Genomic DNA, 27400 nt, shown 5'->3' with positions numbered 1-27400 from the left:
AATGCTCCGACAGTATTTCCAGAGCTGGGCGAGCAATTCCTCCTGTGAGACGGTCCTTGAGTCCGCTGGGCCCATAATGGCTGGATCGTTCTGTCACGGTCTCGCTGGCAGACCGTGGGGATGTGGGGAAAGGAGGATCCAAAATGCAGGACTCTACAGTGCAACAGTGTTTATTTACAGTGGTGACAATCCAAACAACAATAAATCCCCCGTGCGATCCCAACTCCCGTTCCGTGTCTTCTCCTTTAGCCCGTGCTCCATGCGCTGTCTCCGTTCCCTGTGTACTCTCTGTGTGCTGCCTCCTGGTCGCCACAATTCCTCGGGAAGTCACTCAACGATCCAGCGTCGAGGAGCTCTCAGCCACACTGTTTTGAAGCTCCTCTGACGAGGCTTGATCGGCGCCAGGTGTGTGGATTCCTGGGTGGGACCGGTCAGCTGGCAGGGCCACACCCACCAGGCCTAAAAGTGCCTGCCACGACTGCACCCTCACACACACACACACACACACACACACACATGCACATAAACACCTGACAGTACATCAACACGGAAAGCAGCGGACACAACCATAATAACAATAATCACAATAACCACGATAATAATAATAGTCCACACTGCTCACAGACCCCGAATCCCTGGAACTGGGTCCGTGACAGCTTCAATAGTAACATGTAACACTGTTGTCAGTTATAAATAAAGACAGTCCTGATGAAAGACTTGTGCAACACTTACTTTATTTGTATTGGTTCTGACACTGTATATTAGTACAAACTGAAAAGAAAGAGATTGCGTCGGCCCATTCTGGACATAAAGAGATAATTTACAGCACAGCTGTAAAGTGCAGTGGTGCAAATCGGCAAATATTTACAACAAAGTATGACTGTTGTGACAGACATTTATAGCAATGTAAACATCTTATAATTCACTGTAAGTGACAGAACACCAGGTAACACAAACCATAGAGTGCAGAGTACAGGAAGATGGGTCCACCTTAAAGTGACACTAAACATGAAATCACAATAAAGTCCTTCAATATAAGAGAGTTGTCTCTGAACGGGTGTAATTGAAATACTGTCTGGTTAGTTTTCTATGCAAGCTTTTTTCTTTCGTTTTTTTTTTTGTCACGGTAACATCCATGGAATGTGGCCCTTGTGAAACACTGGGTTCTGGACCAGTGTAGTGATTGGCCAAGAGCTCAGGCATCACAACTTTGTAGAAGAAATCCTGAGCGACAGGCAGCATTTTAGCCCACAAGTCTACATCTGGCATCACACGTGTAATAACACAAGCTTCTGTTGTCCACACAACAAAGTCACAAAAGTGTATTGGAACCGACAATGAACTTCTTGCGGTGCTGCAAATGCGTGCATTTGATGCGGCGCTTGGATCGTTTTGCCACGAGTTACCGGCATGCAGTGCGCGAAAGTCACGTGGTCTGTCAATCTCTATAAAAGTGTTTGATTATCGCTTGTAGCTGATGTTGCACAATGTAGCAAAACAAGCAGACGGTAAGCCAACACATGTTGCTTCAAATTCTCTTATAATAAATGGAAATTAAAATTAGTTTAAACAACACAATTTCCATCTAATCACAGCAGAGATAGTGAAGGTAGATGAGTTTCAAAACCTTGGATAAGTCCAGTCTCCTGGAAAGAGGTTGGACTATATCCCAGTATCCCCTTGGCTTGCTACCAATACGTTGGTGTTTCTCCCTGTAGACAAGAGGGTTCCCTGAAACCTCTGGTCAGGTAATGGCCGGGCTTCTTGGAGTCCCAGGGTGGGGTGCTCCACCTGGTGACTCCCATCGTTTTGGGAGACTTCAGTGCTCATGTAGGCAATAACAATGTAACCTGGAGGGGCACAATTGAGAGGAACAGTGTGTTCTGTTACTGAATTTCTGTGCAAACCACAGTTTATCAATAACAAAGACCATGTTTGATCATAAGGGTGTCCACCCTCGGCCAGAAGGTCAGTGATTTTACAATTGTATCAGCAGATCTGCAGCTGTATGTTCTGGACTCTAGTGAAGAGAGGGGCTGAGTGTGAAGCAGCGTGAATGAGAATCAGCACCTCCAAGTCTTAGGACACCTCAGTCAGAAGTAGGTGGAGTGTCCACCCCGGGTCAGAAACAAGTTATTGGCCCAAGTGGAGGAGTTCTTGAGGTCTGGTTCACAAGTGAAGACAGAGGATAGCAGGACATCCACTGACAGATTGGTGTTGTGGCTGCAGTGATGCCAGCCATACTGGTCCATCATGGTGAAGAGAAACCTGAGTGTAAATACAAAGTTCTTGATCTACATCCCTACCCTCACCTATGGTCACGAGCTCTGGGTAGTGTTTGAAAAAAAGAGATGGCAGATACAAGCAGCAGAAATTAGCTTTCTCAGAAAAGTGGCTGGCCTCCCCCTTAGAGATAGGGTGAGGAGCTTGGCTATCGGGAGGGGCTCAGAGTAGAGCCGCTACTGCTCCACATCAAAAGGAGCCAGTTAAGGTGATTCAGACATCTGACAAGATTTATTATTATTATTATTATTAATATTATAACTTTATTTCAGACATATACAACCTCCTGGGTGAGGTGTTCTGGGCATATCCCACCAGGAGGAGGTCCCAGGGCAGACCCAGGACATGCTGGAGAGATTATATCTGTCAGCCTGAACGCCTTGGTGTTCCCCGGTATTGGAGGTAACTGGGGAGGTCTGGGCTTCCTTGCTTAGGCTACTGCCCCCATGACCCAGATAAGTGGAATTAGTTTTGCTGTCACTGAAGTTTAAAATTAACGCCATCCAGGCTTTGATTTCACTGAAACATTCTAACAGAGCCTTTAATGAGCTGCCATCATTTCACGGTGTGGGACGGAGAGATTTCGCAGGTCTTTCCTCCCCACTGCTGTCAGACTCCATAATAAAGACTTTAACTGATCAAGCACACACATCCATACATATGCAATAATACTAAGTGCAATAATCCTTTCTGTCATCGTTGTATTTTTACTCAGTTGTATATAGTATTTGTATTTGTATTCTATTTTTATCTTATTGTATATTTATTTTATTTTATTCTACTGTATATAGTATTTTATTCTATTCTGTACAGTTGTGTACTGTATTTATTCTTATTGTATTCTAATTTTTGCCTCATAACTTTTGCACTGTCCACTTCCTGCTGTGACAAAACAAATTTCCCACGTGTGGGACTAATAAAGGTTATCTTATCTTATCTTATCTTATCTTATCTTATTTGTATGTATGACCTCTGTATCTCTGACCTCTGATGGAGGAATCCAGACAGTGAACATCCAGCAACATCAGTTACAATGTGTTTCCTCAGCACACTTTAAAATCAACTGGGTTGTACGAGCCATTTATAAATAAGGGCGTTATGTCTCAAACAAGTGACAATTTTCTTACAGAAAAGATGAACAAAAATGGGCGTTTGAACTTTAAAAAGCACAGGCTACATAGCCCACTTCTCCTTAATGCACGTTCACTTTCTATATCTTAAATACAACTTCTGCTTCTACCCTGAAACTCAAACTTTACAACAGGTCATGGCCGCAAAGTATTCTGTAATTCATTCCCTCACATATAAGAAGATGAAACACCACATTTTTTTTACCTGTTCTGCTTTTTCTTATTTTCTGTCAGACGCACATTCTTATAATACTCACATTCAATATGGCCAACTGAGAACCTACCTGATTATTTTTGCTGACCATGTCCAGCTTTATGATCATAATGTACCTACCATCTGATGGTTCCTTCAAGTAAATAAAGTGCTGTGTCACGAAACTCAAATGACTTCAAACTTGTTTACTGAAGATGAAAGTGAGTTAACTGTACTTAGATGATCTTCACGATCACCCAATCTCAGTACAATTGAGTAATAAGGTGAGTGAATACATTTTTGTTTGAAATTTTCTATTTTGATGGCTCAAAACTTCCTCTCTGTCAGTGTCAAAACTTTTTTAGTAGTCGAGTTGCTTTTAGATGATGCAGTGTTTTTGGTTTCACACGAAACTGGAGTACAGCCAGACAGCTAAATTAAAGTGAATTTGATCAAGTCTGAAAAGTCTGCTTTGTGAGACCCAGGACAGACTTCCAGAAACCAAAAGAATCAACTTCTGCAACTTCTGAAGGACGATTTAAAAGAAACCCATAAATAAATGGACACTTAATCTTTGACTCTGCAGTAGAAAAAAACCCATCAAAGCGCAGGAGTGTGAATTTGAAGGAGGGACTGCGAGGATAAGAGAAGTTAGAAGTTCCTTGTTTCCAAACAGAGAAGTAAGAGAAGCAGCATTAAACATTAAGCCGTCAGAACCTCGAGATGAAACTCTGTCACATTTTCTTCTGCTCCATCTTCCTCTGTAAGTAAATTCTTATTATTTCTGATTTATAAAAATGTTTGCAGGTTTTGCACTACATCAGAAAGAGTGCTGAAAGCAGAAGCAGAGGCTGTCTGTGAGTGAATGTCCACAGCTGGATGCTTCGATACTGAACCGCGGTCACAACATCCACACTTAAAAAAAAAGTTTGTGCGCCTTCAGCGTTTTGTACGCTACAATATGGGTTCGATATTCATGGTGGCTTTAGGTGCACCTCGTGCATCTATACTCCCGAACACATCAGAATGTTTAAAAGGCTGGTTCAGTTTAATTTTGCTTTCTTGGGATAAACATCTGTAATTACTTTGTTGTTCTATTTGATGCAGTGTTTTATATAATTCAGGCTAACATCATGACTATAAGGAAGCTTTTGAATTTTTTTTTTATGTCAAAACAAGTTCAATTTTTCATCAGCAAATTCTACAAAATATCATCTAATTTCTTTATCTGTGGATTTTCAAATACCTTACTACACACAAGTCAGTGGGATAATACTGTTGAATTTGATGCAGCAGTAACAGAATTACAGTATACTTTGTTTGAATGAGGACATACCCACCACTTCGAGTTTTCCAGGTAACTTGTGGCTTTCAGTAAAGAATAAAAGGTCCTGGTCTTGGCCAGTAAGTCACGTTTCTGTGAAAGCTAAACTGCAGCAATCTAACTGTGGGCAATAACTGGCAAAAGACAACAACGTTATTTGTGCCTTTTTACTAAGTTCAAGAGGAACAGCACAGCTTAAATGTTAACAGACTGAAAACTGAATATTACGCATCTATTTCAAAAGCCTGAAAGCAGATCAATTTCTTATCTCAAACAACTAAAAGGTCAATTTTTAAACTTTTAACTCTGAGCTGAGCTGTTCTTCAGCAGATGGCTTGTGTCGATGTCAGGAAGAAGCAGGGTGATTTTGTTCAAATGAAAAATATAAAGAGAGTGAATTTAAATGAACTACTTTAAAATGTTGTTCTGAATTACAGTGAAAAATCATCTGTCTTATTTTAATAAAATATCATCAAACTGCAGTGTTTACAGGAAGTTGGTAATAATTGATTGTTCATATTTTCTACAGACCTGCAGGATGGAAACACTGGACTTGCCAATGCTGAAACTCCCATCTATGAAGGAGTGGAAGGAGGAAACATCACAGTTACATGCAAATTTTATATCCCTGGAAGAAAAACATTGTTCTGCAAAGAAAAATGTGAAAAAGGAAACATTCTCATTGAAACAGCTGATTACACAGCTCAGAGCGGCAGATACAGCATTGAATATGAAAAAGAAAAATTCTTAACTCCTATTGTGCATGTGAGCATCACACAGCTGAACAAGTCTGATTCAGGACGGTACAGCTGCACACTGGACACGAGTTTTCAACCATGTGATTTTCAGCTTCTCATCACAGGAGGTGAGAAAAAAAATCTTCTTAATGTCCCTGAAGATGTGAAAGTCTCAATGATCACAGTTACATATCTTTCAAATAACCTACATGTGTCATATTTACACTACACGCTTAATTTCATGAGTTGTGCTGTAAATACACATTAACACCTATTACTCACATGCAGACAGAAAAGCTGCTTCAAGCAGGATTTTTATTATTCTGATTGTTTCTTTGTTCACAGCTTCAGACACTCCAACACCTCATGAGCCTTTATCAACATCAACATTTCTCTTATCAGCTTCCACAACAACAACAACAACACACTTCAGTTCAGGAAGCTTCACACCTTCATCAACCTCTCCTGAAACACTGTCATCAGGCTCAGGTATCATATATGCACGTGTGAATGTGTGAGTGTGAATCAGTCTCGTGTTTATCAAAGAACCTTCATCCATGTCCATTAATGACACATCAGCAGGAGTGGAAGAAGCACTTTGATTTATTCCTGAAGTATAATTAGAAACAGTCGCAGTGATGAAATACACAACTCTGTTAGAAGTAAAAGAAAAAAAGTATGTCCCTGAAGATGTGAACTTCTCACTGACCACAGTTACATATCTTTTAAATAACGTACATGTGTCATATTCACGCAACAAATTTAGTTCAATGACTTGTGCTGTAAACACATATTAACCCCTATTACTCACAAGCGAACAGAAAACCTACAGAAAAATGATTATTATTATTATTCTGATTGTTTCCTCATTCTCAGCTTCAAACACTTCCTCAACACACCTCATCAGCCTTTTTCAGTATCAACATTTCTTCTGTCGGCCTCCACCCGAGAAGCAGTCTGATTTATTCCTGCACTATAAGAAGAAACAGCCACAGTGTAGAAATGCACAATTTTCATATAAGTAAAAAAAACAACAACCCCCCCCCTCCCAAAAAAAAAAAAAACAAACCCCAAAAAAACCAAAATGGTATTGACATTAAATTAGAGTTAAAGTATAACAGAAAATTAATCTGAACTTATAAAAAAGTGAAGTCCTCAAATAAATGTAGTGCTGTGAAGGGCGTCAGAGTGTCACTGCATGAGGTCTTGATGGCAGATAAAGATGTGATCAGTCAATATTTGACTTCAATGGTTCTCAGGTCAGGCCAGCCCAGGCAGGGTTAAACTGACAGTTTTCATTGTCAGTTTTCCTTTTGTTGATAAAGGTTGATAAAGAAATATTGTTGCATCATGCTGAAAATCATCACTGCTGATTTTTGTAGTCCCTGCAGTTTTACAGCTTCTAGACCTGCTGCTTGACACTTCACCAAAAGATCCTTTTATCTCATCTGGAACATGAAGTCAGAATCAAAGGCGTGGTTCTGACATGATTTAAATCATATCTGACCAATTAAAACTTCTCTGTACATTTAGGATTGTTCCACAACAGCACCACTTACTACTCTGTTGTTATAAGATAAGATAAGATAAGATAAGATAAGATAAGATAAGATAAGATTGCCTTTATTAGTCCCACACGTGGGAAATTTGTTTTGTCACAGCTGAAAGCGGACAGTGCAAAGTTATATAGCAAAAATTAGAGAACACTGTGAATACAATAAGAATAATATACTGTACATAACTGTACAGAATAGAATAAAATAAAATATACAGTAGGATAAAATAGAATACAAATGCTATATGCAACTGAGTAAAGACTTTGTAAACTTTGTCAGAAAAAGAGTATTGCACTTAGTCTTATTGCACCTGTGTGGGTTTATGTGTGTTTGATCAGCTGCAAAAGTCTTTGTTGTGAAGTCTGACAGCAGTGGTTCCCAAACTTTCTTTGCTAGGTCCCCCTTTGTTTTATAAGAAAATATTCGTGCCCTCCTGAACAAACATATCCTCCAACCACACACACCCATTTTTTGTTTTCAAACTCCATTGCTGTTTATTTAACTTTTTGTAAACAATTAGACAAATAAAAGTAAACTGCAATAAATTACAGGTTACAATACAATAAACTTTTATCTCTTTTGAATAACAAAAACAAACCATCTTTATGGTGTAATTATTCAATGTGTAATTGTTTTGGTTTTTTTTTACTGTGTAATAATATTCAACATTGCTATCATTTTTCAAAAAAAACCTCTCTGTGCAAAATGGGCTTGAAAACATAAACAACCGTCGGATACTGTTTGTCCGGGGGAACAAATTGCGAGAGGATCTGCCTGATATTATTTGCATCCCACTATAACTCTACTGTAACTATACTGTATAAGGATATAACATCTCCAAAATTACAGTAGTAGTTGGTCATTATAACACATGAACATTACCTGATGCTGAGTGAAGCAGAGCAAAGTTAGAGAGGTTTTATTAGAGACACAGATAAGCGTTTTGCAATTTGGCATAATTTTAAAAAAGTTTAAATTTCTGCGTACTGAACAGCAGAAATGAGGCTTTCTTGTCAGAGATCATTTTTGGGGGGGAAATAGTGGCCGACAGTGCTGTACATGAGTTGTGCATAATAAGAGAATAAATAATGCAAAAACCAGAGATTTTTAGACTGGAAACTGTTCTTGAAATACACTGAGAGAGGGGGGGGGGGGGGGGGGGGGGAGAGCAGGAAGTGTGATTAAGACGGAATTAATAGTAAGAAGGAATTAACGACAATATTTATCAAACATGAAGTGCAGTTCTGATCTTCTTTTGCTGCTGGTTCAGTGTCTTTTGGTCAGAGAGTGACAAAACCGGCAGCTTCAGAAGCTGTGAGATGTCGGCTTTCAGCCCCAATGGCGTGTCTGTGTACGTGGCGTTGGGTGAGAAGCCGACATCTCACAGATCCGTGTGATGTGTCAGGTCCGCTTTGTGTTTATTTCTGTGGGTGGAATCTGTTTAGCTGCTCTCATTTACTGTTTTATGATCACTGTTACATATCTTTCAAATAACCTACATGTGTCATATTTACACTACACGCTTAGTTTCATGAGTTGTGCTGTAAATACACATTAACACCTATTACTCACATGCAGACAGAAAAGCTGCTTCAAGCAGGATTATTATTATTCTGATTGTTTCTTTGTTCACAGCTTCAGACACTCCAACACCTCATGAGCCTTTATCAACATCAACATTTCTCTTATCAGCTTCCACAACAACAACAACACACTTCAGTTCAGGAAGCTTCACACCTTCATCAACCTCTCCTGAAACACTGTCATCAGGCTCAGGTATCATATATGCACGTGTGAATGTGTGAGTGTGAATCAGTCTCGTGTTTATCAAAGAACCTTCATCCATGTCCATTAATGACACATCAGCAGGAGTGGAAGAAGCACTTTGATTTATTCCTGAAGTATAATTAGAAACAGTCGCGGTGATGAAATACACAACTCTGTTAGAAGTAAAAGAAAAAAAAGTATGTCCCTGAAGATGTGAACTTCTCACTGACCACAGTTACATATCTTTTAAATAACGTACATGTGTCATATTCACGCAACAAATTTAGTTCAATGACTTGTGCTGTAAACACATATTAACCCCTATTACTCACAAGTGAACAGAAAACCTACAGAAAAATGATTATTATTATTATTCTGATTGTTTCCTCATTCTCAGCTTCAAACACTTCCTCAACACACCTCATCAGCCTTTTTCAGTATCAACATTTCTTCTGTCGGCCTCCACCCGAGAAGCAGTCTGATTTATTCCTGCACTATAAGAAGAAACAGCCACAGTGTAGAAACACACAATTTTCATATAAGTAAAAAAAACAACAACCCCCCCCCCCCCCCCCCCCCCCCGGAAAAAAAACCCCCAAAGTGGTATTGACATTAAATTAGAGTTAAAGTATAACAGAAAATTAATCTGAACTTATAAAAAAGTGAAGAATGAATGTAGTGCTGTGAAGGGCGTCAGAGTGTCACTGCATGAGATCTTGATGGCGGATAAAGATGTGATCAGTCAATATTTGACTTCAATGGTTCTCAGATTTCTTCCTATGAATTTATATAAGCATCAGTGTAACAGTCACACAGGAATGTTGCGTGTAGGTTAGTTTTTATTGAATATTTTAAGCAGAATGAGGAGGTGTTCAAGTCTTACCAGCAAGCATTACAACATGACATGATACACATGACAAACATTTTTTTAAACTAGTTTTTTTTTTTTTTGAAAGCCCCTACTTCAGATGTTATCAGTTCATGCTATGTCGTTTTTTGGTGAATCTCCATGACTTACTTAAAAAAACAAAAATAAATTAAACTTTGAATATGTATGTGTACAACTTTATTGATATAATGTATTTATTACATATTTTGATTGTAACAGTTAAATCTGTTCTGTTAATCAGTTTTTCTGATTTTCATCATGGAGATGAGGCTCATTAAATCCAAATCTTCTGGACTCACTCTGTCATAATGTTCAGAATCTGTGTGCATGCTTAGTAGGAGTGTAGCTTATAGGAAAAACACATTTAAAGTCTTATTTTCAAAAGTTTGGGGTAAAGTTGTGTGAAGAGAAATTATTTGAAGGCAAAGAAACTTAGACTGAAGATATCTTTTTCATGCATACATGGACGATTTCCCGTCCCTGGTCCGATCTGCCCTGCGGTATCTGTGCAGAACAGATGTGACCAGAGGAAAACCGCGCAGGGCTTTCAGAGCTTTCTTTATTTATAATCAAAACAGGTTTCAAGGAAGTAGGAGTGGCATGTTCAGAATACAAAAACATTTCCATAAAAGGAGAAAACTGTTCACTTGTCTGCTGAAATGGGAGATAGCTTGGTATGTATAGAAATTCAGACATTCCCAAAAAAGGAGAGAGAGAGAGAGAGACCGATAGCTTCTCTGTTAACACAGGAGGTAGTATCATGCATTCTTCTGCACATATGGCTTCACTCTCTTTTCCTGTGGTGGTCCCAATTCACAAGCTCTTCTTCCTTTAAATGAAGCTACAACTAAACATAATCACAAAACTAAAAATCTTTCATCAAGTTGCCAAACTGACTAAAGTAGTCAGTCCAAAAACACCAACCCCATTGAATTTACCATTCACCACTCTTCATCTGTCGTTTTCTAAAAACTCGTGAAAAGCAGTATTTGAAGTTTTGTGTCTGTGTGTCTGTCATCCAGGTTTGTCCTTGGAGCTGGTGATACGTTTATCTGTGGTGGTGGTTCTGCTGCCTGTTGTTCTGCTGCTCATCTACAGAATCACGGCCGAGGCCTCTAACGGTGAGTTACCTTCAAACATTATTTAAAACCTTTAAGATTCATTAATTGACAACAGAGTTATTTTACTTTTGTATTTTGATGTCTTGTTTTCAATTCAGATTATTTTCAGTTAATTTCCAGAGTTGATTTTCATATTTCAGTTTAAGGTTTATTGTAAGAACATGTTTAGTTTTAGTTGAAGTTTTATTTGTCTCAATTATTATCCTGAGGAGGGCATAGTAAAGCTAATGAAACGTATTACCTGTCTGTTCTACAGGTTTGAACTGCAAGAGACGCTCAGCATATGACCACACTGAGGTGACTTATCTCTGTTTGTTTTCTCTCTATGTCATGGTTTCAAAATCTGTACCAGGCTGAAAAGAAAAACAAACAAACTGAGATTTCATGGTTAAAAAAAAGTTCAGGATTCTGAATTTAAATTGGTAAATGCCTAAAATGTTAAAACATTATTTCTTTTCAGTTTCAATCATATGATTAATTTTCATTTAAATCTGCACTAGTCTCTGTTTTATATTAAAAGATGCAAGCGGTACTAAAATGAACCAAAATAAAGTTCAAAATCTACTTTTTCACTTCTCTGTGTACTATAAATAGAACACACAGCTTCTGTTTCCATCCTGAAACTAAAAACCTGCTGCGCATCATCATCTTCTGCTTTAATATGTCGTTGCTGTCATTGTGTTTTTGTCTTTGCTCCTCAATTCAGTCAGTTTGTTATTTTTATTTTCCCAGATTGGTCTCAGTGAAATCGATCGTCCAGTCTCCTCATGTGAAGGCTTGACCTACCAAAGTCCCAATACAGCGAGCAGAGATCACGACCAAACCTAGTCTACACTCAGACACAATAACCAGTTTTCAGACATGAACTCCTGTGAAGCTGAATGACTGCATGAACAGTCATTTTTCCTTCTGAAGGAAAAATGACTTTTTAAATCAAGTTACCAGGGTCAGTGATAAAGATTTGATCATCAAACTTCTGTAAAAGCAGGAATGAGATTATGGACCTCTTAGAATCCACAAGTCAATCTCATCCATGTCACCTTCTCCCATTGCTTCCTCCTTTTCAACCAAACAGGTAATAGACGCGTTGCTCCACCATGTACATGTCACACTTTGCCCCTTTCAAAACTGAAATGCACACTCATGCAGAAGTTGCAGTAAGTTGCAGTAACAGCAGAGGAAGATTTTACTTCAAGCCAAATGGTAAATGGCCTGTATTTGTATAGCGCTTTTACTAGTCCCCCCTAGGGACCCCAAAGCGCTTTACACATCCAGTCATCCACCCATTCACACACACATTCACACACTGGTGATGGCAGCTACATTGTAGCCACAGCCACCCTGGGGCGCACTGACATTAAAACAATTACGGAAAAGCCATTAAACAGAAGTTATTAACACATTTACACACACACATATTATATTACCTGCCTAGTTTAACTGTTTCTGATGATTAAGGACTAATGTACTTCATACGTTTGTCCTCGCCCTGCTGATAATGCAACTTCTGTATGGACGCGTCCATTTCATGTTTTGTAGAGGCAAAGCGTGAAATGGACACAGTGGACCGGTGTGTCTATTATATATCGGTTCGATCTTTTAGCTCAGTGGTTCCCAAAGTGGTGAACGTGCCACATTGCATGGGGGGTGCGGTATGAATTTTTGTGAAAAAGAAGAGTGGACACTGTTAGTATAATAGGCAGGTTTTTTGACGGGGCTCCCACACAAATGCAAAGCAGAAGATGAAGCATCACCAAATATGCTTCCAAACCAACTTCCTTCCAAGCCAAACACAAACATATGATGAAGCATATCTTGCCTTTGGCTTCACCTGCACAACAGCTGTCAAACCAAGGGTAGGTCTCCCCGACAGAATTAGTTTCCCCTGTGTCGGGAGCACACGCTGGGCTCTCCAAATCACAGACAAACAGTATCCCACATTCTTGATTTTTAGTTCACAAACACTATAACGACTAACTACTCCTGAAACTTTGGAGGTTTTAGCTCTTTATACAGTAAAGTTACAGGAGGATATAAATAATTATCAGGCAAAATGTCCTTCGTTTGTTAATCCCACATGAGAACAATAAATATATAATTTTCTGCTGTAACCCTCAAACTGAATGGTAATGTAACGACACTCATTTTTTACTTTTTCATAAAACTAAAACATCACTACTTCCACGTCTAATAGTCTGTAATGGAGGCGGAGTAAACTGGATCCGCACTCTGTGCCGAGCGAATGTTCGCGACACAGGGGGAATACATTTTGTCAGTGATACCTACCTTGGCACAACACTGACCCTGCCACAATTTGTTCCCCTGGTTCAAATCACGGAAAAACAGTATACCACAGTTGTTTATGTTTTTAAACCCATTTTGCACAGAGAGGCATTTTTTGAAGAATGTATTGACAGCAGCGTTGACTGTAAAATGAAGAGGGGCCTAGCAAAAAAAGTTTTAGTCACAGTGTAAATGAATGATGTAAATGGATGTGCAGTCTGCCCAAGTCACCTATTAGAAGGTCTACTTTTTAATTAAAATAAAAGTCATTTCAAAGTTTCTAAACTATCTGGAATCACTCGTCTCATTCTTTGATTAAAACATGATGTCAGGACACATTTGTGTGTTAGGAAGAGTGTGGATTCCAAACACAGGACTCAGCAGAAAGACTTGAACTCAAAACACAGCGTTACAGTTTTTTCTGATTGCTTAAGCACATTTTTTGTAACTATTGGCTAATTTTGCAAAACTCTTCACACAAATAAGAAAACCTGTCACCCAATCATCAAAACATTGTAGTTCTCTTGCAAAAGCAAACACAGCTAGATTAACTCTTCACACCTTCGTAAAAATGGTGTTTCCGTATCAAACAGTGCACACAAGCCATCATCTACTAAGCACACAATGCGCCAACTGCACACTGATGGTATGAATACAAAACACATCTGGCCTTTGCTTTCTCTGTGCACAAGGTAGGCTATGTCAGTTTGAGCTCATACTTCTGTCATAGATCCATAAGCATAGAGGGATCCAAACTTCAAGTACTGCTGTTTATTCAAACACATCAAAACAAACACAAGTGTTTATTTCCAAGTATAAGATTATTTGCAATCGCCATAATGACTATATGGGTTACTTGGTCTGCAGTGAACATGCTTCCTCTGCCCCAGCATCTGGTCATCTAGCAATTCTGTAAAAGTAACAATTTCAGTATTTTTACATCAATGGTATTGGTGTGTTTCTCATTGGCATATGGCAGTGCTACAAATCTTTGTGCAAAGTGACTGTACTAACCGATTCTCATTTCAAGATGTCCTTATGGTACTTGCTACAGTGTAGCGGCTCGAGTTAGGCTGGACCCGTTGGCCAGCTACCCTCAGGGTCATTCCACGGTTGATTACATGGTCCACTATTGTAGCTCTGATGTCATCAGCAATTCTATTTCTTACTCTTCCTAACCTTCCTCTCCCCCCTCCTCATCTTCCTCTCCCCCCTCCTCGTCTTCCTCTTGCTCCTTGTCCTTGTCGTCCTCTTCATCCTACTTCTTCACCTCCACGTCCTCTTCCTCGGCCTCCTCTACTTCTCACTCTTTCTGCTCCCTCCATTGTACTCCGCACACACAGCTTACCTGTATTATAGTGCTTAGGCTGATTGCAAAGTGAACTAATTATCTAAAAAAGTTTTCACATGTGAAAGTGTGCCAGACAGTTGGCAAATTAGTGTTAATGATAGCCATACATGTGTGTACTTTTGCTAGGAGTGTGTTGGAAATTTGGTAATTGAGTGTTGTGCAGTGAATTCTGCCTACAGTTTTGCAAAGTGTGTGTTACAAAATTGCAAACTGAGTGCAAAGCAGTTTTTGTGCTTTTAGTTTTGCAAACTCAGTGAGTGGTTTTGCTATATGTCTGAATAGTTTTAGAAATTGTGCTACAGGAATAACAGTTAGGGTTTAAGCATTCAGAAAAAACTGTATTAGCTAGTAAATGGCAAACTTACAGTTTTTTCTGATTGCTTAAGCCCTTTTTTTGCAACTATTGGCTAATTTTGCAAAACTCTTCACACAAATAAGAAAACCTGTCACCCAATCATCAAAACATTGTAGTTCTCTTGCAAAAGCAAACACAGCTAGATTAACTCTACACACCTTCGTAAAAATGGTGTTTCCATATCAAACAGTACACACAAGCCATCATCTACTAAGCACACAATGCGCCAACTGCACATTGATGGTATGAATACAAAACACATCTGGCTTTTGCTTTCTCTGTGCACAAGGTAGGCTATGTCAGTTTGAGCTCATACTTCTGTCATAGATCCATAAGCATAGAGGGATCCAAACTTCAAGTACTGGTGTTTATTCACACACATCAAAACAAACACAAGTGTTTATTTCCAAGTATAAGATTATTTGCAATCGCCATAATGACTATATGGGTTACTTGGTCTGCAGTGAACATGCTTCCTCTGCCCCCTCCTCGTCTACCTCTTGCTCCTCCTTGTCCTTGTCGTCCTCTTCATCCTACTTCTTCACCTCCACGTCCTCTTCCTCGGCCTCCTCTACTTCTCACTCTTTCTGCTCCCTCCATTGTACTCCGCACACACAGCTTACCTGTATTATAGTGCTTAGGCTGATTGCAAAGTGAACTAATTATCTAAAAAAGTTTTCACATGTGAAAGTGTGCCAGACAGTTGGCAAATTAGTGTTAATGATAGCCATACATGTGTGTACTTTTGCTAGGAGTGTGTTGGAAATTTGGAAATTGAGTGTTGTGCAGTGAATTCTGCCTACAGTTTTGCAAAGTGTGTGTTACGAAATTGCAAACTGAGTGCAAAGCAGTTTTTGTGCTTTTAGTTTTGCAAACTCAGTGAGTGGTTTTGCTATATGTCTGCATAGTTTTAGGAATTGTGCTACAGGAATCACAGTTAGGGTTTAAGCATTCAGAAAAAACTGTAACAACACATACAGATGAGTAAAACAGGAGCAAACAGACTGAAAACTAACACTGACAGAGAGAAGGGAGAACACACAACATGAGGGGAGATCACAACAAGGGAGTGAAGGAAACTAAAGGCTTACAGTTTTTTCTGATTGCTTAAGCACATTTTTTGTAACTATTGGCTAATTTTGCAAAACTCTTCACACAAATAAGAAAACCTGTCACCCAATAATCAAAACATTGTAGTTCTCTTGCAAAAGCAAACACAGCTAGATTAACTCTTCACACCTTCGTAAAAATGGTGTTTCCATATCAAACAGTGCACACAAGCCATCATCTACTAAGCACACAATGCGCCAACTGCACATTGATGGTATGAATACAAAACACATCTGGCCTTTGCTTTCTCTGTGCACAAGGTAGGCTATGTCAGTTTGAGCTCATACTTCTGTCATAGATCCATAAGCATAGAGGGATCCAAACTTCAAGTACTGGTGTTTATTCAAACACATCAAAACAAACACAAGTGTTTATTTCCAAGTATAAGATTATTTGCAATCGCCATAATGACTATATGGGTTACTTGGTCTGCAGTGAACATGCTTCCTCTGCCCCCAGCATCTGGTCATCTAGCAATTCTGTAAAGTAACAATTTCAGTATTTTTACATCAATGGTATTGGTGTGTTTCTCATTGGCATATGGCAGTGCTACAAATCTTTGTGCGAAGTGACTGTACTAACCGATTCTCATTTCAAGATGTCCTTATGGTACTTGCTACAGTGTAGCGGCTCGAGTTAGGGTGGACCTGTTGGCCAGCTACCCTCAGGGTCATTCCACGGTTGATTACATGGTCCACTATTGTAGCTCTGATGTCATCAGCAATTCTATTTCTTACTCTTCCTACCCTTCCTCTCCCCCCTCCTCATCTTCCTCTCCCCCCTCCTCATCTTCCTCTCCTCCCTCCTCATCTTCCTCTTGCTCCTCCTTGTCCTTGTCGTCCTCTTCATCCTACTTCTTCACCTCCACGTCCTCTTCCTCGGCCTCCTCTACTTCTCACTCTTTCTGCTCCCTCCATTGTACTCCGCACACACAGCTTACCTGTATTATAGTGCTTAGGCTGATTGCAAAGTGAACTAATTATCTAAAAAAGCTTTCACATGTGAAAGTGTGCCAGACAGTTGGCAAATTAGTGTTAATGATAGCCATACATGTGTGTACTTTTGCTAGGAGTGTGTTGGAAATTTGGAAATTGAGTGTTGTGCAGTGAATTCTGCCTACAGTTTTGCAAAGTGTGTGTTACGAAATTGCAAACTGAGTGCAAAGCAGTTTTTGTGCTTTTAGTTTTGCAAACTCAGTGAGTGGTATTGCTATATGTCTGCATAGTTTTAGGAATTGTGCTACAGGAATCACAGTTAGGGTTTAAGCATTCAGAAAAAACTGTAACAACACATACAGATGAGTAAAACAGGAGCAAACAGACTGAAAACTAACACTGACAGAGAGAAGGGAGAGCACACAACATGAGGGGAGATCACAACAAGGGAGTGAAGGAAACTAAAGGCTTAAATACACAAGAGGTGATCAGGGAGATGGAACTCACAAGAACACAGGTGAACAAAATCTGACAAATAAGACAGAGGATGCAAAACTGAATGTACGGGCAGGAGACGGGGGACTAACAAAATAAAACAGGAAGGAACACACTGAGACTGAGACATGACACTTGGACTGGGGATAAACAGACATGGAGACATGACAGACTGGGGACACAAAAGGATGAAACACTGAAATGAAGATGGGAACAGGGAAAAACCACAGCCAGACAGACCTAAACACAACTGGGGAGACCAGAGGTAAAACAACACAGGGACACTGGAGACACAACACAGGGACGAAACTAACAGACTGGACACAAAAGGACAAGAAATCAAGAAATATAAATAACAAACTCATAGACAACAGAGTGTAACATATGCAGGAAGTAGAAGCTAAATTAACTTAAAACTTTCAAAGACACATAATTACATAATTTTGTATGTGGCAGGTGAGTGAACACAGCTTTGTATTAAACAGTTTTTATTTTGACAGGAAGCCCCTCAGTGTTGAGCTTTCTGTCAGTGTCACTGCTCCTTTAGTAGGTGAGTTGCAGATGGATTCACACGATGAAACTGCAGCCAGTTAAATAAGATTAGTTAACTCCAAACTCTGTTTTGGAAGACAAAAAAAAAAGGTTACATTTCAGAAAATGTAAAACTAAACCATAAATAAATGGACAAAAAAAACCCTGTGAAAGCAGAGGAGTGTGGGTTTGAGGGAGGGACCACAACAAATGCAAAAATTAGAAGTTCCTGGTTTGCAAACAGAGAAGAAAGAGAAGCAGCATTAAGCCGTCAGAACCTCGAGATGAAACTCTGTCACATTTTGTTCTGCTTCATCTTCCTCTGTGAGTAAATTTGTCTTATTTCTGATTTATAACAATGTTTGCAGGTTTTGCACTTCATCAGAAATAGTGCAGAAAGAAGAAGCTGAGGTTGTCTGTGAGTCAATGTCCACCACTGTTCTTACAGAGCAGATGAAGAGCAAAAACGTCCAAAATTTCAGAAGTAATAAGGCAAGGCAAGTTTATTTGTATAGCACAATTCAACAACAAGGTGATTCAAAGTGCTTTACAGAGACATTAGAAACAAGAACAAATAAAAAGCATGAGCAAACAAACTAATTAACAAACAAACAAACAAACAAACAAACAAACAAAACAGTGTATAAAATCAAAACAGATAAAATCAGAACAGTAGATGAAATCAGTAGTTAAAATGTAACTTTTGAAATTTAAGCTTAAAAGTAAAACAGTGCTTTACAGGATTTGGTGCTTTATTCAAATGCAGCTGAGAACAGGTGAGTCTTCAACCTGGATTTAAATAAACTGAGTGTTTCAGCTGATCTGAGGCTTTCTGGGAGTTTGTTCCAGATATAAGGAGCATAAAAGCTGAATGCAGCTTCACCGTGTCTGGTTCTGACTCTGGGAACTGATAAAAGACCGGATCCAGATGACCTGAGGGATCTGGAAGGTTCATACTGGGTCAGGAGGTCACTGATATATTTTGGTCCTAAACCATTCAGAGCTTTATAGACCAGCATCAGAACTTTAAAGTCTATCCTCTGACGGACAGGCAGCCAGTGTAAAGACCTCAGAGCTGGACTGATGTGGTCCACTTTTTTGGTCTTAGTGAGGACTCGAGCAGCAGAGTTCTGAATGAGCTGTAGTTGTCTGACTGATTTTTTAGGTAGACCTGTAAAGATGCTGTTACAGTAATCAAGCCTACTAAAGATGAATGCATGGACTAGTTTTTCCAGGTCTTGTTGAGACATCAGATCTTTTATCCTTGAAATATTCTTGAGGTGATAGTAAGCTGATTTTGTAATTGTCTTAATGTGTTTTTCTAAGTTTAGGTCTGCATCCATCACTACACCCAAATTTCTCGCCTGGTTTGTGGTTTTTAGGTGTATAGATTGAAGTTCTCTGGTGACCTGTAATCGTTTTTCTTTGGCGCCAAAGACTATTACCTCAGTTTTGTTTCTGTTTAGCTGGAGAAAATTGTGGCACAACCAGTCATTAATTTCCTCAATGCATTTACCTACAGCCTGTACAGGACCTTGGTCTCCTGGTGACATTGTGATATATATTTGTGTGTCATCTGCATAGCTGTGATAGTTTATTTTGTTGTTCTTTATAATCTGTGCCAGTGGGAGCATGTAAATGTTAACCAGAAGGGGTCCCAAGATGGAACCTTGGGGAACTCCACATGTGATGCTTGTCTGCTCAGATGTGAAGTTACCTATTGATACAAAGTATTTCCTGTTTTCTAAGTATGTTTTGAACCAGTTTAGTACAGTTCCTGAAAGACCTGCCCAGTTCTCCAGTCGTTTGAGTAATATGAGATCCAGTAAAACTAAGACTGACATTTTTCCACTGTCTGTATTCAGACATATGTCATTAAACACTTTGGTCAGAGCGGTTTCAGTGCTGTGGTTCTGTCTAAAACCTGACTGGAAGGCATCGTAGCAATTATTCTGTTTTAAGAAGTAATTGAGCTGTTGAGAAACTGCTTTTTCAATGATCTTACTTAAAAATGGGACATTTGAGATCGGCCTGTAGTTGTTCATTTGTGTCTTGTCAAGATTGTCCTTTTTCAGTATAGGTTTAATTACAGCAGTTTTTAGAGGTTCTGGAAACACACCTGACATTAAAGAAAAGTTGACGATCTGTAACAGGTCTGACTCCAAAGTCTTTGAGACCTTTTTGAAAAAACTTGTTGGCAGGACAGCTAAACAGCAGGAGGAGGAGTTCAGTTGACCTAAGATGTCCTCCAGGTCTTTGCTGTTAATAGGGTCAAACTGTTTCATGGTGTTTAAACAGTTTTTCGGTGGACACAGTACATAGTCTGGATCTGCTGTTGATGTACCAATTGCGTGTCTAATCTTTTGGATTTTTTCTGTGAAGAATTTGGCAAAGTCATTGCAGGCCATGGTCGAATGAAGTTCAGCTGCCACTGACACAGGAGAGTTTGTTAGCCTGTCAACTGTAGAAAATAAGACCCGAGCATTATGGCTGTTTTTAGTGATGATGTCAGAGAAGTAGGACCTCCTTGCACTCCTCAGTTGTAAATTATAATTGTGAAGTTTCTCTTTATAGATGTCATAGTGAACCTGGAGGTTTGTTTTTCTCCATCTGCGCTCAGCTTTCCTACAATCTCTTTTTTTCATTTTTCACCAGTGTGGAGTTTCTCCATGGAGACTTTTTCCTTCCAGAGATAACCTTCACCTTAATGGGGGCAATAGTGTCCATTACATTTAACATTTTAGCATTGAAGCTATTGACGAGCTCATTGACTGACCCTCTGGGCAGGTCAGGTGTTAATGGGAAGACCTGGTTAAAAATTGCACTACTGTGTTCAGTTATACACCGTTTTGTGATCACTGCTGTTGATATATTTGTGTGGGCTGAGATTTTACTTTCAAAGAAAACACAGTAATGATCAGACAGGCCCACATCAGACACAGTAACCTTTGAAATGCTCAGGCCTTTGGAGATCAGTAGGTCAAGAGTGTGTCCTCTATTATGTGTGGCCTCTGTTACATGCTGAGTCAGCCCAAAGTTGCCCAGAGTGTTACTCAGGTCTTTAGTCCCTTTGTCCTGAGGGTTGTCCACATGGATGTTAAAATCCCCAACAATAATTACACAGTCGAAATCAACACAGATCACAGACAGCAGTTCACTGAGGTCATTAAAAAAGTCTGTGCAGTATTTGGGAGGCCTGTAAACATTAAGAAACACAACTTTGGATGGGGCCTTCAGCTGTAAAGCCACATATTCAAAAGACTGAAAACTTCCAGGAGATAGCTGCTTACATTGAAATGATTCATTAAATAAGACAGCAACCCCTCCTCCTCTCCTGCTCACCCTGGCCTCACTGATAAAACTGTAGCTAGGAGGGGTCGTCTCGATGAGAACAGCTCCACTGTTACTTTGGTCCAACCAAGTTTCAGTTAAAAACATAAAATCAAGGCTGTGCTCAGTGATTAAATCATTAATTAAAAATGTTTTCCCAGCTAAAGATCTAACGTTTAATAAAGCCAACTTAAGTGTTTTAGAGGTATTACTTGTCCCCTCGTGTTTGGGAGCAGTCTGTGGCACACAAGGTATGTTTACTATATTTAAAGATCTTTTAGAGTGCAGCTCTCTGTGTTTTGACCAGGCCACATGTCTCCTTCTGTCACCTAAAAGTACAGAGATTTTAAAACCTTCTAGTAAACAGGGTCCCAGCTTCTCCTGGGAAAAGTCACCACTGCCATAATCCTCGCAGCCCGGACCCTTCACACATCACAAATAAGTCATTATTAGAGGTGTTTGTGATCTAAAAGCCCAGTGCGCGCTCCCTGCGCAGGGGAAACAAATGCTGTCGGGGATATCGACCTTGACACGTCACCTGGTTAGCAGCTGCTTTTAGACCGACAGCAGCTCGTTTGTGTTCAGAGTGCTGCTTCCTTCTTTTCCAAACTACCAAACCACATTTAGAGCTTGTAAGGAAACAACCTTATCATTGAGTTCAGGAGGAACAGCACAGCTCAAAGCAGATCAAGATCTTATCACAGACAAAGAAGAGGTCAGTTTTCAAACTTTTAACTGAGCGGTTCTTCAGTAGATGTCTTGTGTTGGCAGGAAGGACCAGGATGATTTTGTTTAAATGAAGACTACAAAGAGAGTGAATTTAAATGAACTACCTTTAATTGTTGTGTTCAATTAGATGATAATAATAATAATAATAATAATAACAATAATTTGTTTCAGTTTAATTTAGTAAAATATTTAAAATCAAATGCTGTGCTTATAGGAAGTAACTGATTGTTCATATTTTCTACAGACCTGCAGGATGGAAACACTGGACTTGCCAATGCTGAAACTCTCGTCTATGAAGGAGTGGAAGGAGGAAACATCACAGTCGAATGTAAATTTTATTTACTAGGAAGTAAAATGTTGTTCTGCAAAGACAAATGTGAAAAAAGAAACATTCTCATTGAAACAACTGATTACACAGCTCAGAGCGGCAGATACAGCATTATATTTGTAAGAAAGAATGTACTGTCAAAGGATATTGTGTACGTGAGCATCACACAGCTGAACAAGTCTGATTCAGGATGGTACAGGTGCACACTGGACAGAGCTTTACAACCATGTGATTTTCAGCTTGTCATCACAGGAGGTGAGTAAAGAAAATGTATTCATGTCCCTGAAGATGTGAACTTCTCACTGACCACAGTTACTTTTCTTTCAATAACCTACATGTGTCATATTTACACTTCAGGTTAGTTCAATGAGTTGTGCTGTAAGAACATATTAACCTCTATTACTGACATGCAGACAGAAAACCTGCTCCAAGCAGGATTGTTATTATTCTGATTTTTCCTTGTTCACAGCTTCAAAAACTCCAACACCTCATCAGCCTTTATCAACATCAACATTTCTCCTGTCGGCCTCCACAACAACAACAAACTTCACTTCAGCAAGTTTCGTACCTTCGGCCTCCTCTGAAGTCTTCAGACAGCCTCAAACAGCTGCAGGTTCAGGTACATCGTATATGCATGAGTGTGGATAAGAGTGTGGATCTGTCATTGTTTATCACAAAAATAAAAACCCTCATCCATGTCCATTAACGACACATCAGTGTGGAAGAAGCAGTCTGATTAATTCCTGAAGTATAAGTAGAAACAGCCACAGTGTAGAAATACACACAAAAAAGTATTGACATTAAAATTTAATCAGAGTATCAAAAGTAAAATTACCAGAGCTGTTTTATGATGAGGTTATGTTTGTGAATTTCTATCTGTTAATTGCTCCCAATGGCAACTTTTTCATAATTTAAACTGAATTATGTATTTGATGTAGGAGACAGAGTGTGTAAAAGCGAATATCTGAATTTACCAATCGATCTACATCCCTGTTCTCCCCCAACACCTATGGTCGTGAGCTGTGGGTAGTGACTGAAATAATGGCGGAAATGAGCTCCCTCCAAGGGTGGCTGGTGTTTCCCTTAGAGATGGGATGAAGAGTTTGGCCATTCAGGAGGGGCGCAGAGTAGAGCTGCTGCTCCTCCACATCGTAAGGAGCCAGGTGAGGTGGTTTGGGCATCTGACAAGGACGCCTACTGGAAACCTCCCGGGTGAGGTGTTCCGGGCATGTCCCACCGGGAGAAGAGACCCAGGACACGCTGGGGAGATAATATCTCTCCTCTGGCCTGGGAATGCCTTTGTGTTCCCCTGGAAAAGCTGGCTGGGGAGAGGGAGGTCTGGGCTTCTTTGCTTAGGTTGCTGCCCCCGCGACCCGCCCTTTAAAAGTGGAAGAAGATTAAGATATTACATTTTGTAAAATTAATATAAAATTATGAAGGAAGTGAAGTTATGAGATAAATCTAGGAATGTAAAGAGCACAACGTCTAAATGAAGCACTTAAAAACTTACCACCACTGCAGATAAAAGCTGGTTGAGAACTTGGCTGACTTCTTCAGTGTCACTACATGAGCTCTTGATGGCAGACAAAGATGTGATCAGTCAATATTGTTAATCAGTTTTTCTGATTTTCATCATGGAGATGAGGCTCATTAAATCCAAATCTTCTGGACTCGCTCTGTCATAATGTTCAGAAACTGTGTGCATGCTTAGTAGGAGTGTAGCTTATGGGAAAAACACATTTAAAGGCTTATTTTCAAAGGTTTGGGGTAAAGTTGCAGAACATTTGAATCTGATGAACTGGATGAGACCACAAATTCTATTCACTGAGTTTTTAATGTCCCAGTGACCATGGAAATGAAAGTGATGGTTCTCTCCCGGTTTGTTTAGATGGATGGGAATTTAAAATAATTACCAAGATTTGACTCAAGCTGCTGAGCTAAAAGTCTGGAGCTGAAGCTCAGTCTCATGGCAAAACATGAAAAACTGACAAAAAGTTGTTTGTGTGCACAGAAAACTGCCCTCTGTTTTCATTACAGTCATGTGACTTCAGTAATATCATTTCAACAGGAAGAATGATTCGAGTCCACAAACTTGAAATAATAGAAAAAATTCAACATTTTTATTTCAGGTTCTTCTGTGAGACTTTGCTGCAGTTTATGTTTTAGAAATTATTTGCTGTGGTGCACGTCTGTTTCCTAAGATCCTGTTAACCTACACAGATCATACTTTATGTTCACCCACTCTTCACATTTCCAAGACCAAAGTCCAACAGCACAGAATGATTCAAGACACTGAGCAGCAGTTTATTTACTTGACAAATGATCCATACCCAGAACAACAACTATTCCCTCACAAAGAGAAACAAGTTACAATTCTCCAACAAGAGCAAAGCTCAACAACATTTCACGTCGTTTTCTGAGAAACTCGTGAAAAGCAGCATTTGAAGTTTTGTGTCTGTGTGTCTGTCATCCAGGTTTGTCCTTGGAGCTGGTGATACGTTTATCTGTGGTGGTGGTTCTGCTGCCTGTTGTTCTGCTGCTCATCTACAGAATCACGGCCGAGGCCTCTAACGGTGAGTTACCTTCAAACATTATTTAAAACCTTTAAGATTCATTAATTGACAACAGAGTTATTATACTTTTGCATTTTGATGTTTGTTTTCAATTCAGTTTATTTTCAGTTAATTTCCAGAGTGGATTTTCATATTTCAGTTTTATTAGTCTCAATTATTATCCTGAGGAGGGCATATGTCAGAGGCAAGATTTAAGATAAGTAGTACAGGTATTACAATAAAAACTGTATTAGCGACACACCTGCGTTAGACCTGTCCAGGGTGTACCATGACTCTTGCCCTGTGACAGCTGAGAAAGGCTTCAGCATCCCCACAACCTTAATAAGGAGAAGTGGATTTAATTTAAATAAATTGCATTTTTGTTTTTAATGTATTTTAACTGTAATAACCTTTATTCAAAATATTTCTTGTGGTACTGATTGGTTGCTGACAAACTCAGTGTTTCACAGGACAGGCACACACACTGGACACACAACATTTTGTTAAAATTGTATTACGTTTTCAGAATAAGTAAGTCAAGCTAATGAAACTTATTACCTGTCTTTTCTACAGGTTTGAACAGCAGGAGACACTCAGCATTTGACCACACTGAGGTGATTTATCTCAGTTTGTTTTTTCTCTATGTCATCTTTTAAAAATCTGTACGAGACTGGAAAGAAATGGCATGGTCCTGGGTCATTTTGGCCCAGCGGTTTAAGTTTCCTGTGCTTTTTGTCATTTTTTTGCATTATGTTAAGGTTAGATTTCCTACGTCACTCTGTTCAGTAGTCTCCCTGTGTTGTTGCCTTCTGTGTCTCCCCCTGGGTGTCTGCATTTATATGGTTGTGTGAGTTCTTGTGACATCTTGTTTTCCCCAGCCTATCATGGCTGCCTCTCTCCCTCATGCTCCTCATGTTCTCTCTCCCTCTAGTTTAGTTTATATTTTTATATTTTATAGTTTTGTATCGTTTTCCCTCGAGTCAGCAATGAAGCTGCATTTTGAGTTCGCCCCCATGTGTTGCGAATCCTGCATTTTGGGTCCAATCTCCTGCCTGTCACAGAGCAATTCATGACAGAAAAGAAAAACAAAAAGTGATTTCATGGTTTACAAAAAGTTCATGATTTTCAATTTAAATTGGTAAATGCTGACCTAATAGGAAAATGTTAAAACAATATTTCATTCCAGTTTCAATCATATCGAGGCGATCGTGGCTCAAGAGTTGGCAGTTCGTCTTGTAACCGGAAGGTTGCCGGTCCGAGCCCTGGCTCGGACAGTCTCGGTCGTTGTGTCCTTGGGCAAGACACTTGACCTACCGCCTCCTGGTCTGCCCCAGGGCAGCTGTGGCTACAACTGTAGCTTACCTTCACCAGTGTGTGAATGAATAGTGGAATTGTAAAGCGGTTTGAGGGCCCGAAAAGCGCTATATAAATGAAATCCACTATTATATGATTCATTTAAATCTTACTTTTTCACTTCTCTGTGTACTATAAATAGAACACACAGCTTCTGTTTCCATCCTGAAACTAAAAACCTGCTGCGCATCATCATCTTCTGCTTTAATATGTCGTTGCTGTCATTGTGTTTTTGTCTTTTCTCCTCAATTCAGTCAATTTGTTATTTTTATTTTCCCAGATTGGTCTCAGTGAAATCGATCGTCCAGTCTCCTCATGTGAAGACTCGACCTCGAGCAGAGATCACGACCAAACCTACTCTACACTCAGACACAATAACCAGTTTTCAGACATGAACTCCTGTGAAGCTGAATGACTGCATGAGCGTACCTGTCATTTTTCTCCCATTGCTTCCATCTTTTAACCCAGTATCTTGTCAAAACATGTAATAGACACGCTGGTCCACCGTGTACATTTGACACTTTGCCCCTTACAAAACATGAAATGGACACACATGCAGAAGTTGCAGTAACAGCAGAGGGAGATTTATTTCAAGCCAACATGAAAATAATCATCGGAAAGCCTTTAAATAAATGTTATTAACACATTTACATGCATATACATATTAGCCACCTAGCTTAACTGTTTCTGATGATTAAGGACGAATGTACTTGGTCCTCACTACCGACTTCATGGCTTTACATATATTACTCCCCCTGCTGGTAATGCAACTTCTGCATTCATGTCCATTTCATTTGTTGAAGAGGTAAAGCGTGCGATGGACACTGTCGACCGACGTGTCTGTTACACGTTTTGCCGTGATATCAGTTTGATCCTTTAGCCACAGTGTCAATGAATGACGTACATGGATCTACAGTCTGCCCAAGTCACCTATTAGAAGGTCTACTTTTTAATTAAAATAAAAGTCATTTCAAAGTTTCTAAACTATCTGGAATCACTCGTCTCATTCTTTGTTTAAAATATGTTGTCAGGACACATTTGTGTCTTA

At 39.5% G+C, this 27400-nt stretch overlaps 1 protein-coding gene across 1 annotated transcript; it reads left to right on the top strand.

Annotated features, from left to right (window-relative positions):
* Nucleotides 1–22356: 22356 nt before the first annotated feature.
* LOC147305625 (uncharacterized) lies at nucleotides 22357–27289 on the top strand (the record flags this gene model as incomplete). The annotated part of the gene is made up of 5 exons (XM_086277707.1): nucleotides 22357–22702; nucleotides 22917–23066; nucleotides 24922–25020; nucleotides 25573–25613; nucleotides 26633–27289. Coding segments are annotated over 5 exons (771 nt in total), but the record flags the coding sequence as incomplete, so codon positions are not given.
* Between the last annotated feature and the right edge of the window lie 111 nt (nucleotides 27290–27400).

This window comes from Aulonocara sp. 'chitande type north' Nkhata Bay, linkage group LG20 (genome assembly GCF_057382095.1).
Source record: "Aulonocara sp. 'chitande type north' Nkhata Bay isolate Kocher_YH1m ecotype deep benthic linkage group LG20, A_spYH_male_GT1.1, whole genome shotgun sequence".
Classification (NCBI taxonomy): Eukaryota; Metazoa; Chordata; class Actinopteri; order Cichliformes; family Cichlidae; genus Aulonocara; species Aulonocara sp. 'chitande type north' Nkhata Bay.
Note: the sequence above shows the minus strand (reverse complement) of the source record. Positions and strands in the feature narration are given on the sequence as shown.